Source organism: Peromyscus californicus, unplaced genomic scaffold, assembly GCF_007827085.1.
Source record: "Peromyscus californicus insignis strain IS unplaced genomic scaffold, ASM782708v3 Scaffold_15__1_contigs__length_86483966, whole genome shotgun sequence".
Taxonomy (NCBI): domain Eukaryota; kingdom Metazoa; phylum Chordata; class Mammalia; order Rodentia; family Cricetidae; genus Peromyscus; species Peromyscus californicus.
The window spans coordinates 69,377,505-69,391,579 of record NW_026294447.1 but is presented as its reverse complement, the minus strand read 5'-3'; the positions used below and the strand labels follow the sequence as shown (position 1 = coordinate 69,391,579).

The following is a 14,075-nucleotide window of genomic DNA, read 5'->3' as shown; positions in this document are numbered from 1 at the left end:
TTTTTTATCATTTCTGCTATTATGCAGCTTCATTGAAGTCCTACAATACGTAAGAGTAGCAAATATTCCCACCATAGGAGCAGGGAAAGGTCTAATCCAACCTGCTTGTTTTCTAAGGTATCCATTGAGTGACCAGGTACTGAGAACGTATTATACACCTCTGTAGATGTAACCAACGGTCTTATCAAATAAGAAACACAGAGCCAATTCAGAGAAGAAAACCAAGAGGTCAGAGCTAAGAGCCTCACCCTTCCTGCTTCAGCGATCCTCTTCAGTCAAGAGAGCTCTCCGAAAAAGACCTACTTCCTGTGTGTCTGTCTTTAAAGTCTTCCTGTTCTGCCTTCTCATTGGTTGTAAACCCAAACATGTGACTGAATGTACCGCCCTCCAGGTCCTTAAAGGCGTGCGCCACCGCCGCCACGCACTTGCTATGACTCTAATAGCTCTGACCCCCAGACAACTTTATTTATTAACATACAATTAAAATCACATTTCAGTATAAGTAAAATACCACCACATTTCCCCTTTTCTATTTTAATTAAAAAAAAAGGAAAAAAAAGAAAAAGGTTATAACTAACAAAAGAAAAACTATATACAAAGGTACAATGACTATATACAATATATACAAGTAATAAATGTCTAAACAATGTCTAGTCCATTTGTATTTGACAAATTCAGAGAAAATAATTTCATTATCTATCCTATTTTGTTAAGTCCAAAATGTATCTAATTCACTTTCTATCCTAATTAATCTTCAACTATAACTAACTAACCTTCAACTATAACTACCTAATCTTCAACTCCCTCAGAGACCCAAGAAGGAAATAATATTAGCTAACAAAAATAAAAATGGCGCCCAACGTGGGGCAAGAGTTTCCATCTAAAAACTGAGAAAAAAAAGATTCTAAAACGGAGCTAAAAATAGTTCCTAATTGTCTCTCTCAAATGAGCGGCAGCTGCCGGTTTGAGCTACTGGCAGGTTCCTGGTGTGCGCGCTCGACCTGCAGTATGGCGGGAATGAGGCCTCTGCAAGTGGCACATTGAGCTGCGTGGTGGATTTAGCCTTTGCTAGTACAAAACAAAAAAAGAGGTTTCTGGGCTACACGCTGCTTGGCTAAAAGCATAGACCCACAATAGCTCCCAGAGCTGGTGGTAAAGTACCACGGCCATTTTGGGAAGCCGAGGTGGGCGGAGCCAGCAGCCACAGCTGCTGCAGTTTAAAGCGATAGATTCACAATAAGACAGATTCAGATGTAATAGTTTACAATGTGTGTAAAATATACGTAGGCTTGAAAAAGACAAAAAAGGTGATATATAGAGTTATAAAAACAAATACATAGTTTTAAAAAATAAAGTCTTTAAAGAGACAGTAAAATTAATATAAAAAATAAGCCACGTAAAGATGAATATTACACAGAGAATCTGGATTGTGTTTCTTTGGGATTCTTAACTACAGAGAGATATTTGATTGTAAAGGAAGCTGAGTTAAACCAATATGCATATTTTAAAGGTACCTTGACTTCAAAATTTGGATATAAGGATATGTTGCTTTGGAAAGGAGATTCTGCTTTTGTTCCCACCGAAAGCCAGAGGCTATGGATTTGTTCCAGATTAAGACACATCAGGTTTGACCAGCCAAGACCACCTGAAAGGTCTCCGATGACACCATGGCCCAGATGATTCAACATCCAGAACCGTTTCAAGGCAACTGGCTCAGACGATACACCCTCATGGACTACTCCATAACCCTAAAATATTCTTTGTGTTTCCATAAGATACAGCGCCCCCCTCCAGCAGGAAGTAGTAAGAGAAGCTACGCCCAAATTCCCAATTATACCAAGCTGACTTTGGAGATGTGTAAAGGTTAAAACCTTCCTTTTTAAGAAAAGAAAAAGGGAAGTGCTGTGGGATGGTCTGTATGTCAAATGTGTTGCTGATTGGTCAATGAATAAATCACTGATTGGTCAGTGGCCAGGCAGGAAGTATAGGCGGGACTAACAGGAGAATTGAGAGAACAGGAAGCTGGGTGAAAGAGAGACTGCCAGCCGCCATCAGGACAAGGAAGATGTAAAGTACCGGTAAGCCACAAGCCACGTGGCAAGGTATAGATTAATAGAAATGGATTAATTTAAGCTGTAAGAACAGTTAGCAAGAAGCCTGCCATGGCCATACAGTTTGTAACCAATATAAGTCTCTGTGTTTACTTGATCGGGTTTGAGTGGCTTGGGACTGGCAGGTGAGAGAGATTTGTCCTGACTGTGGGCCAGGCAGGAAAACTCTAGCTACACACCTCTTCTATTGTGAACGCACGTATGCTGCATAAACACTGTTTAAGGGGCCATCGTCTGGACTGAAATCTTTCAGTGACTATTGTGTGTATTCCTGAGAGCAGTGTTAAGAAGCATCTGCACCTGTAGGGGAGGGGTCCTGGGACCCTGGAATGGGACATCAGCTTAGGTGTGAGATCTCACCATCTCTGCCTCAGTCAGGGATGCAAGGGAGGGCAGATGGGCATAGACAGGGCCCTTTGTGGTTATTGCTGTAAGTGCTCAGAAGACTGTGGTGAGGAGCGGGAGGCAGGGCATTTGAGGAGCACTGGCCCTCTCCGGCCAGCAAGTTTGAGATTTCAGGACCCAGCTATCATTAGGAGCAGCTCCAGCTCTCCCAGCCTGGGAATTTAATCAAAGGGATACCAGCAGACCACCCAGGCAGGGCCCCACCACGAACCCGTGTGCTGTGTTGGTCTGCTCCCCAGCCAGCCATGCAGAGACGTGGCCAGGCCTCCTGAAATGTGCTGACAGATACAGAAGAGGGAGAGACGCTTTGTGCACTTGAGATTTTTCATTTTGATGGGGAGCGGAACAGAAAAACCACTAGGTTTCTTTCATTTCGCTGCTCTTTACTCTGAGGCTCCCCAGCCTAATCCTGCGGAAGGGTCTATCAAGATACAGAACATTCAGTTTCCAGCAGTTAGTCCTTCCCTCCTCATCCGTGTCCAGAGGGACTCTGTATCATCCCTTCTGTTTCAGGAGCTCCTAGAAAGGGCCACTGTGGACCTTGACTCAGTTACAGAAGTCCCAGTTCGAGAATCGGTGCTGCCTCCTTGGAATGGGTGCTAATGTCCCCCTGCATGTTACAGGCAGCAGGACTTGGCTCTGCAAGCTTTCCTTTCCCTTCTGAACTCTCTGAACACACAGACTGCTGTGCACTTAGGCTCTGGTCTGGAGCTTGTTCACTGTTTCCTTTGACTCTGAGTCTTTGCTGGTAGAAAATATACTCCTCCATACCACACATTCTACCTGTTCCTGTTTCTAGAAAGACAAAAAGGTAGATGGAAAAAACATTAGTTCTTAAGTCACAAGACCTGGGAAGTTCATTGCCCTGTCTAGCCTTGATTACCTCATCTTTAATAAATAAAGAAAGAAAGGACCAGGGGTAGAAGGTTTTGCTGCAGACACCGTGCACTTCAGACACAGGCCCAGAGGTCCTGAGCTGGATCTGACCTGAAAGCCTCTTCCTTGAGGACCAGTTTTCATGGTTCCAAAAGAAGCCATGCAAGCTTCCAAGGAGGGGCGACCAACAGTTATACCCAGCTATGATGATGTGAACCACAACAACAATCAGCATGGCACCGTAATTCTAAGGTCAGTAGTAGCATGCGTTCTTGGGCAGTAACCAACAACTCTCTAATTGGACTTAAGACCTGCTTAACAAGAGGGAAACCATGCTTGGAACTGGAAACCTAGCCAGCTCCCTAGGGCTAGTGAAGTCATGGATCTCGGAAGAGAACCTGCAACCGCCACTTTACTGAAGGAGCGCAGTCCCTAACCACATTCTAAATATTTGTCCTTTTACCCACAGGTAAGTGTAGTCCTTACTCCTCACCAAGGAAACTTCTCTTTGCAACAGACAGAGGCCATTACAGAAAACCACAGCCTGTCCTAATGCAGAGTGGTGGAGCCCAGTCCCACCTGATATATCTACAACACAACTCCTCCTCCTAAGGCTCAAGATCATTTGCAGAAGAGAGGGCAGAACTCAGATTGTAAGAGCCAGATGAACAGGGTTTGTTGTATGGTTGTATTGTGTGGAAATGTCAGAAGCTACGCCCATGGAGTCTTCCAATATGGCTGCCTAAACGTGAGCAGAATAAGGATGACACCGATCGACATGCTGATGTATAAGGAGGAAAGCTCAGGAGGCCTTAACCCCACACAAAGAGCTCCAGGCAGCCGAGGAGTGCTGCAGTAGTTCTGAGTGAAGAATGTGAGGTGGCCCTGGGCTCTGTCCCCTTGATGTTGTAGGTGTCTTTCAGTGAACTTTTCCGTGGGGTAAATCCCCTACACACATAGCTTTATCTGGTACCTCTGTGTGGATTTCTCCCAGTGTGCATCTTTTTTCTTTTTTTTTTTTTTTTTTGCATTTTTTTTTTTTTAAAACTGCTCTGCATGTATGCCTGCATGCCAGAAGAGGGCATCAGATCCTATTATAGATGGCTGTGAGCCACCATGTAGTTGCTGGGAATTGAACTCAGGACCTCTAGAAGAGCAGCCAGTGCTCTTAACCCCTGAACTCTCCAGCCCCTCAATGTGCATCCTAACCTTGAACCTTTGTGCTGAGTTTGGAGTCCAGATACTCAACTGCCTTCTAGACATTTGCCCTTAACTGTTTTGCCAGCATCCAGATATTTGACCATTTCTCGGAAGCACGAAGGAAGACGCCTCCATTCAGTGTATCTGAAAGCTGTTGGCTTTCCTTCTTTTCGTTTCTGCGTTAGTGCCTTGACATCCCAGAAACTCGAGGGTGGAAGCGTGGCTTATCAGCACCTCCACCTCCATCCTCTCTGCACCCAGCTGCTGCCAAGTCTTGTCATTCTGACTCGAGTGTCTCCACTCTGTATCTTGTCTGTTAACTTACGTCAACATCAACTGTTCTGCCAAAGGCCTTCATTAATCTCTCAGGTGGGCAGCTGCGGGTACCTCTTAAACCATCTCCTGGCAGTGTCCTCCTGCTGATCCTCATCCTTAAAGACCTCTTGTCCTGTTAAATCACATGTCTGATCCTAGTGTTCTCTGCTCGTAGAACCTCTGTGATGTGAAACCAGACTAGTGGATGCTACTACCCGTGGTCTTGCTGAGAGTCTGGCCACAGCGTACTGTGCCTGTCTCTGTTCTAGCACACAGGATTTTGCCTAACTCAGCTAGAATTTCTTCTAGTCTGTATGCCTTAATTTATGCCATCTTCTCAGGAGAAGTAGTTCTTAGTCACCATGTCTGATCTGCCCATCTGTCCAGATGTGGCTGCATGAATGCCACTTCACACGTTTGTTGTGCTGATTCTGTCATCATATTGTGTGTTGGCATAACTCTCCTTTAACAGACAGTGAGCGCCTTAAATTTTGGTGTCCCTTGATGCCCTGAATCAGGGATTGTACAACTGGCCCTCTGTGTCCATATGTTCTCTGGGGTCAGTATAGTAAATTCTGAAAAGCCTGCATCTGTTCTGAACATGTATGGACTTTTCACCATGGTCATTCTTCCCTAAACAACGAAGTACAACAAAGTTTTCTGTAGCTTTTACATCATACAAATAATCTATCTGTAGGTGTTTTTATGAGAGGGTATATGGAGCCTGTGTTCAATTATAATTATATTTTACATAAAAAACTTGATCATCTGTAGATTTTTGTATCTTCAAGAGTCCCTACAATCCATACTTTAAGGATGCTGAAGCACAACTATATTCAGTAAATGTGCTTACTCATTATTATTGTTACTACTACTACTACATAGGGTTGGAGATTGATTGCAGGGTCTTGTGCATGCTAGTTAAGAACTCAACTGCTGATCCAAAGCCCCAGTCCTTAAGTGTGTTCATTCACTGGACTATGAGATCCTTGAAGATAGACTGCACAATTTTTACTGTCCACCCCCAGTGTTCTCTTAAGTATGCGTCCAGACGTAGTTTTTAATAAACAAATGAAGAGCACCTGCCACCACAGCCAGAAGTCTTTCTACCATGGACATGCCTTCAGCCCTTCCCTAGCCACTCTTTAAAGCACGTGGATGATAGTCATTTTGCATCTCTTGCCTGTTTGACTGTAAACCACATAATGGCAGTTCTTTCTAGCCCATCACTTAGTGTAGGACCTTGTACTTTCTAGATACCACGGGCTTGCTAAAGGAAAAAGAATTTCTCTTCTGTATGTTGTTAGTTTTTGCATTGTCTTTTAATACCAATACTTACTTTTCCATTCTTTTTCACTGATTGTGGCACACTTGCCCTGCACACCAAAACAGTCGACATTAATCACATTCCTGTTTTCTCCTCGGCAGTATATTAATGACAGGTTGTGTTCATTATCTCTTCCATTTTAGGAGCGAGGAAAGTGCTTTTCCCACCTTTTTTTTAAACTCGTGAAGATGAAGAAATTCGAGTTAGTAGGATGAGTGACTCTGCTTCGGTCACACACTGGAAAGTCACTGTATCAGGACTCCAACTCTGATCTCTATGACTGTGGGTTTTATCTTCGTGGTCTCTGCCTCTTCTTTGAGTCAGAACCAGATCTTTCCTCAGACTAAAATGACCGAGCATTGCATCAACCAGCCGTTCTGTGGCACCACTGCAGTACTGTTGCTACGCCTCTGCTTGAGCCTGCAGAGACACGGAGTAAACATCTCCTTTCATGATTACAGACACTCTCTCCTCCCTGGTGCAAGCTGAGAATCATACGCTCCGTCAGGGTGACTGGCTAGTTATTGAATTAGGCCCTCATTAGATTATTCTGTAGGATGACCAATGCTTTCTTTTTAGTTGGGGAGGGGAGACAATCCAGCCTTGGCAATCCCTTGCTAATGTGTGTAAGTCTGCTTATCAGGCTAACGGTAGCCCCCAGCTCACAAAAACAGGAAACATACATTGGCAAAAATCTGGCCATTTTCTCAGGCTGCCTTCCCGAGAATGTCGGGAAGATCTTGTTCTGGAGCTCTTACTATTGTTTGGAGCTGTGAGTGTGTAAGGGTGTTGTGTAGATGGTGGTGTTCAAAGAGGGAGGCGGTTGCCAGGAAGCTTCAGCACTAACACATCGGTGCTTTAGAATTCCTCATACTTCCCAACCCCCTTTAGAATATGATTAACATGGTAGCCCTTATCTCCTGGTGATTGGAGTATAAACTTGCGGTTCATTTTATCAGCATCCAGGAATTAAAAGAGGAATTTAAACTGCCTTAAAACATGTGTTTATTGCTTATTGTAGCTAGTGGTTTAATAAATACTCATGAAGTGCCTTTGGAGGAGTGCTCAGAGTGTAATTGCTTGATGACTCTTATTTATGTCCTTGAAAAAATACGTCCTCCACTCTTCTCCAGTGTAAGCAGCTTGCAAGCAGCACACACCTGCCTCTCTGGGTTCTCGTCTGGAACAGATGTGCTGTGTCCTGTTCAAGGACTTCCTTTTGTTCTAGGGACATACATGAAACAAGTTAGGAACAAGCCACCACATTGCCCCACTCCAGATCACAGCTGGGAGAGGACAGTTTCCACAGCACCCAACTGGTCCACTCGTGTTCTGGTGGGTTTTCCTATATGAACACAGCAGAGGGCATCATTCTCCAGGCAGCTCTAGACAAAATTGCGTTCGAAAGATGTACTCTTTTCCTGAAAAAAAAAAGTGCACACATAGAAACTTGTGTTCAGTTCCAGAGTGTTCATAGACATCCCCCACACAGGCTCGCTCCCTCTGGATATCCATTGACACTTGGTCTCCAAGTTTGAGCCCTTGAAAGCTTTGAAGTAGTATCAGGCTAGTAGCCATCATTATTGATCATTTGATCCAAATTCAAACCTCTTTCCATCTTTGCTGCATGCATTCATGAATATTTCAGTAAACCTCTGCGTTAGACTGTTACCTCCATAGGGCAAGGATTACTTTCATCAGCCTTCCTCCATGCTCAAAAGAATGGCAAACCCAGACAAAGTAATAAATATTTGTGTGAATTAATGAAGTCATTTTATGCAGCACCCCTCTAGATCTTATTAGAAAAGAAATCTAAGATTTGGGGGTCCGCCATGATAAGATTGAATAGTGATAAGAATGATACACCTGGCCGGGTAGTGGTGGCCCACGCCTTTAATCCCAGCACCCAGGAAGCAGAGGCAGACCGAATCTTTGAGTTTGAGGCCAGCCTGGTCTACCCTGTATCGAAAAACCAAAAAACGAATAAAGGAATGCTACACCTGAATTCTGTGCCACAGTTACTCATGAGGTAAGCTGTTTCTAGTGAAATGTTTGATGTTGGGTTTCCATCTCCATCTTGATAAATAAATAATAAGGTACATGAAGTTTGCAAACGGCCTGGTAAGCCTGAGGTTAGTCACCATGAATCACCAGTGCTTTGCTAGCCCTTTGCCATCTCAGTACCGTGAAGAAGCCATGCAGTATAGTCATTATGCAGAGAGGGAACAAAATCTGTGTGTCAAAGCTATTATTTCACCCATCTGAGAACCTTGCCTGAGGCCTTGAGAGCAGGCAGACATCGTCTCTAAAATTATGCAAGGCACCAGCCAGAACAACACTTAGCTCTTGCTCTAATCACTGCTTCTTTTATTTCCTTTAATTCCAAAGCAGTCTCTCCCTTGTGGTCTATGCAGAAAGAGGTAATATGGAACCTCTAATTTCCTTGCTAGCCTTCTAGTGACATTTGCCACTCCACTACTTACTGAGAAACTGGCTGCTAACTGGGGAGAGGCAGTGGAGGGGACAGAGACCCAGACGGATGGACCCCGAGACTTTGCCAAGACTGCTTGCTGCATTTCTTTGGATGAAACCCACTTCATTTACTACTACAGTTGGTCTATATCTGAAGGGTCCATGTCTGTATTCAACTAACCACAGATTTAAAATATTTAGGAAGTGTCTGTGCTGACATTTCCTTGTCCCCGTTTCCTAAACAATATGGCATAAGAACCCTTTATACTTCCTGTGGATTGTATTTGGGATCATCCAGAAGTGAGTCTGTAGAAGTATATAGGAGGATGTGTACAAACCACATTCAGATATTATACTGTTGTGAGGGGAGGAGGGTGCTGAGGAGTGAATGAGGACTCATGGAGTAGATCAGTACTCCTAACCCTAGCCCCATACCACTTTTTTACAGGGACTTGAATGCCCTCTAGCTTTGGTATCTAGGGGGTGTGGAACCAGTCCTCACTAGAGACCAAAAGGAGATGAGTGCTCTAGGGATGCAGCCCTGAGTAAAATATAGTCCCTGTCCTAAAGTGGCTTGTAATTTGTAAGGTAAAGTAGGAAATGAATTTGTACTTGTATTATTAATAATACAAGCATGGCACGAAGCTTCTAGAACCTTACCATTTAGCTCCTGAAGCAGTTCGATAGCAGTGATCATTTATAGCCAAGGGAGAGCCTCCGGGGGTAATCCATTTACCTTAGGATACAAAGCACAACAAGATAGTTATAAAACGTGCAGAATTTCTTTTCTTTTTTTAAGATTTATTTATTTATTATATATACAGTGTTCTGCCTGCATGTATGCCTGCACACCAGAAGAGGACACCAAATCTCATTACAGATGGTTGAGAGCCACCATGTGGTTGCTGGGAATTGAACTCAGGACCTCTGGAAGAGCATCCAGTGCTCTTAACCGCTGAGCCATCTCTCCAGCCCAACATGCAGGATTTCTGATTCTTGTCTTTGCAGGTTGGATCTAGTCACAACCTCTCTTGCTGTAGTTATGTGTGTTTACTGGTCATGTTTTTCCCCCAGAGGGCAGCGATGGTAAACCTTGATCTTGTGCTGAGAACGACTAGACTTCAGACCTTCTTTGCGCAGACTCAAACATGCCCTGGTCTGAGGTAGGCCATAGCTATCACAGTACAGGCAAACATTCATGATAGAAGCGTCTGCTGTAGGTGGAGAGTGCTCTGTCTACAGGGGTTGACAGTTTGTTATGTAGGACATGGATGCATAAAAGCAGATGCTGCCTAGGGCCTCCCTGGTGGAGGACTTGAGAGGATACAGTAATCACTTTTTATCTGTTAACCTGTACTGTCTTTTCAAATGTCTACCAAGAACCTAACTGTTTCTAAGCATCAGTGTTTGGACTTGGTTTTCCATGATAAAGCTGGAGGTCATTGCACACACGAATCCTAAAAGCTGAGCAATAGCCAATGCTGGCTGTTTGTAGCCTTCACCACCTTGAGGCTCAAGAGATGTCCGGAGAAGACCTTTGAGGAAAGTCCTTGTGGTGATTACTATAAGATTCCACACTGAATCACCAGCTTTAGTGACTACAGCCAAGCAGTATATATATACACATCTTTGCCTACCAGGCTGAAGCCCTAGGGGACTTCATCTGGCCGGTCTCCTCTATACCTTCTTCTCAGACTCACCCTTCAGTCTTGACTTTTGAACTAGTTTACTGTTGAAGAGAGGCATAGTGGGGTGAGTCTGAGAAGAGACATATTTCCCTGTGGTCCTAGACCAAAACTGGCCTCAGATGCCCTCTCTAAACACACCCCCTGCCGTGTGTGTGTGTGTGTGTGTGTGTGTGTGTGTGTGTGTGTGTGTGTGTGTGTGTGTGTGTGTGTGTGTGTAGGAGGGAGGGGACATTGAGACTGTCTCTTTATGTAGTCCTGGCTGTCCTAGAACTTGCTCTGTAGACCTGGCTGGCAGCCGGCCTCAACTTCACAAAGCTCCGCCTGCCTCTGCCTCCTGAGTACTCCGATCAAAGGCGTGCGCCACCCTTAACCTCCCCTTTTTAAATGGTGGGAAGCTCCGTCTTGCCTCACCAGCACTGTGGGAAAATAGCATCCCAGAGAAAGCAGATCCAATAAACAAATATGAACACTGGAAACATGAACTTGGAAGGCTTTCATGGTCAGATTACAAGCCCAGTCCCAAAGCCTGAGCTAGGTGCAAGGGACAAAGGACAGATCAATAAGCGATCTTTAGCCCCTCTTACCTAACTGTCCACTAACCATTAGTCCTTTCCCACTCACCCCAGAAAACAGCTTGGTTTGCCTGCCCTCACCACAGTCCTCATACAGCATGGCTTGGGTGGGGCTTCCAGAAGTTTCCTTTGTCTCTAGAGCAAGCAAGCGTAGCTCCTTCCCAGGGTATTGTTCCATTTCTCGCTGTCTTCTCGCAGCCTGCCCTTCACCAAGTCAGCTATCTGGGTCTCAGACATTTCTTCCTGCTTGTTCATGGCTCCGTATTTTTTTTTGTTTTGTTTTGTTTTAGGCAGTTCATATGCTGTATTTGAATTTTCTTAGCTCTGTCATGTTTGGGAGATCTCAAATACTGTTTTTTTTTTTTTTTCTCAAGTTTTAGATGATCAAATCCTGTGTGACTTGAGGCCACATTTCTCTTTGTACCTTCCCACTCTCCCCATGGCCTTGCTTCTGATAGACAACACAGTGATTCTTTGTTGAATTGCATTAGAAGTGTAAAGTTTGTGTGAGCATGTGGGACAGCATGTAGCGTCAACCAGGGACATCTAGTTACGGCTGTCCCCAGACAGCCCCTTTGCATGCCGAAAGGGTGTGTGTCTGAGTGGTTGGGGGTATTTTCTGGGAATCCATCCGGGCAGTCCCATGGTATTTTAATTATAGGACTGGCATCAGCGCTACCTTCAGCAAACAGCAGTAACATGCAGTAACACTTGGGCGGGCCAAGCACCGGAAATTGGCCACCTCCTCTGTGTCTCCTACCCCCTTTCCAATCCATCACCTGTATTTATTCCTGCTATAATTTAAACACCTGTCTAGATGGAATGCATGCAATGTGTCCTCAGCCCACACATTCAGATATTTGCTCACCTGCCCTATTCGGAAGGCTGCCTCTAAAATAAATACTGTTTGGTACTAAAAGAAAAAATTGCGCTGAGGTCACCACGGCACTGGACACAAGGCCGGGGATGGGAGTAGAACATCTGGATTGACTGCTGTACAGAGTGGGAGCTGAGAGAGAGGGAAGGGCAGGAGGGAAACATCTGTCAGGCAGGCCCCAAGGCTCAGAGAGAGGTAGGATCTGGTGGCCAGATTTCCCACAGGCAATTACTCACTTAGCTAACCAGCCAGAGGAAAGCAGAGATGGAGGCATAGGTGACGAGTTGGTGGTTTTTAGGTGGAAATCGTTTTTTCATAATGGCAGTATAGTACGTAGTCTTGGACCTCTCTGGTTTGTTTTGAAATGCTTCATGTGTTTGCATCCTTAGCATACTTTTAAACAACACCAAGAAATAGTGAAACCTGCATGGCCCTGCTGGACTTGGAAGGAATTATTCTCTCTTCCCCCCTATCCCCTTGTGATGTCTCCCTCCATTCAAGGCATTTCTGCCGTCTGTTGGAGGGTCCCTTAGCTTTGTGGCGGACAGGGAGCAGTGCCTGTTCCCCTTCCTTGTTCCTGCCTTTGGTTTTCAAACGCACAAGGCAAGCCGACTGCCCGTGCTCTTGTTAACTGGAAGTTGTAATTCGCTGGGGCGAGACTGGGTCTGTACTTGAACAATGCCCAGGGGTGCAGATGCTGCTGGTCCACAGACGGAAACTGGAAGGAGACGGCTCAGTGGTACAAATGCTGGCACTGTGGTTGGAGTCACAGGATTGGGAGGCTTTGCCCCAGGAAGTCTGAAAGTTGAATTTAAAGGCCACCCTTAGCAATTATTTTCTTTCTCAACCTCAGTTTCTCCATCTGTCTTTAAGAGTAAATAGTTCACATGTAGTGTGCTGAGCACAAGACCTACAAAGAGCTATTTATTAAATTCAGCCATTGTTAGGTTCCTCTGATTTCATTGTCATTGCTGCTAAAATGGTATCCGTGGTGGGACACCTCAGTGTGCTAATGCAGGGGCCCGTGGTGGGACACCTCAGTGTGCTAATGCAGGGGCCCATGGCTCCCCTGAGACTGCTGTGCTAACTTTGTTCATAAGGATGTGAGTATTGGGGCTGGAGAGATGGCTCAGCGGTCAAGAGCACTGGTTGCTGTTGCAGAGGACTTGAGTTCAATTCCCAGCACCCACATGGTGGCTCACAACCATCTGTAACTCCAGTTCCAGGCGAGCCAACACCTCCCTCTCATTTCTATGGGCACATGGTACACGTACATACATGCAGGCAAAACATTCAAACCCATAAAATAAAATAAGTCTTTTAAAAAAGATGTGAATATTTGTTATCAATTAAATTTATTTTAAATTTTTATAATGGGTGTTCATGTTTTGCCTTCCTGTATGTCAGAGGCCAGAAGAGGGCTTTGGAGCCCTTGGAACTGAAGTTACAGACTGTTGTGAGCTGCCTTGTGGGTGCTGGGAATCGAACCCCGGTCCTCTGGAAGAGCAGTCAGTTCTCTTAACTGCTAAACCATCTCCCTTAGCATGGGCGTGTTCTTTGGACCACAGTTTCTATAATTAAAAGTGACTTTTAAATTGTTCTGTCTATCTTCTAGACCCATTTGTGGCCAATGCCACGAATCTAAGAATTGGAAGTTCGGGTTTAGTAACATGCATTCTAGTTAGTGACAGTTCAGGGAAGCTGGCTGGCCCAATGCCTGTGACCTCTACTGTAACAGAATGACAAGTATTACTGTATTCTTGTGCACCTTAGCTAAGGCTGTCCTTTGAAGAAGTTCTTCTGCCCATTATGGAAAAGGTTAAGAGGCTAGGACAAGACCAGGATAATTTGTATATAGTAACTTACCCATTATACATATTTATCTAGAGATGGTCAAGGCTATAGGGAAGTGCCGTCCAGTAATTAGCCACTAGCTAGTTGCATTTTAAAATTAATGTTTAGGGCCAGACGGTGGTGGTGCATGCCTTTAATCCCAGCACTCGGGAGGAAGAGGCAGGCAGATAGGTTCAAGGCCAGCCTGGTCTACAGAGCAAGTTCCAGGACAGGCTCCAAAGCTACACAGAGAAACTCTGTCTCGAAAAACCAAAATTAAATTAAATTAAATTAAAATTAATGTTTAAAATCAAGTTTCTCAGCCGCACCAGCCACATTTCAAGTACACGAGAGCCATACGTGGCTAGTGCCTGTTCCGCTGACAGTGCAGATTGGCAG

The 14,075-nt window shown here is 44.7% G+C and overlaps 1 protein-coding gene across 23 annotated transcripts in view; it reads left to right on the top strand.

The window, feature by feature from the left end:
* Ttll5 (tubulin tyrosine ligase like 5) overlaps nucleotides 1-14,075 on the top strand; it is a 252,368-nt gene that overhangs the window by 121,923 nt on the left and 116,370 nt on the right. Inside the window, exon 29 of one of the 23 annotated variants that reach the window (XM_052739258.1) lies at nucleotides 6,378-7,286. The exons of 21 other annotated variants lie outside the window; for them this stretch is intronic. In XM_052739258.1, the coding sequence (XP_052595218.1) occupies nucleotides 6,378-6,449 (72 nt within the window). In that variant the 3' untranslated portion in view covers nucleotides 6,450-7,286. Of the gene's footprint in view, nucleotides 1-117; nucleotides 2,155-6,377; nucleotides 7,287-14,075 lie in introns of those variants that run through there. One more of the 23 variants, XM_052739259.1, reaches the window with a different exon arrangement.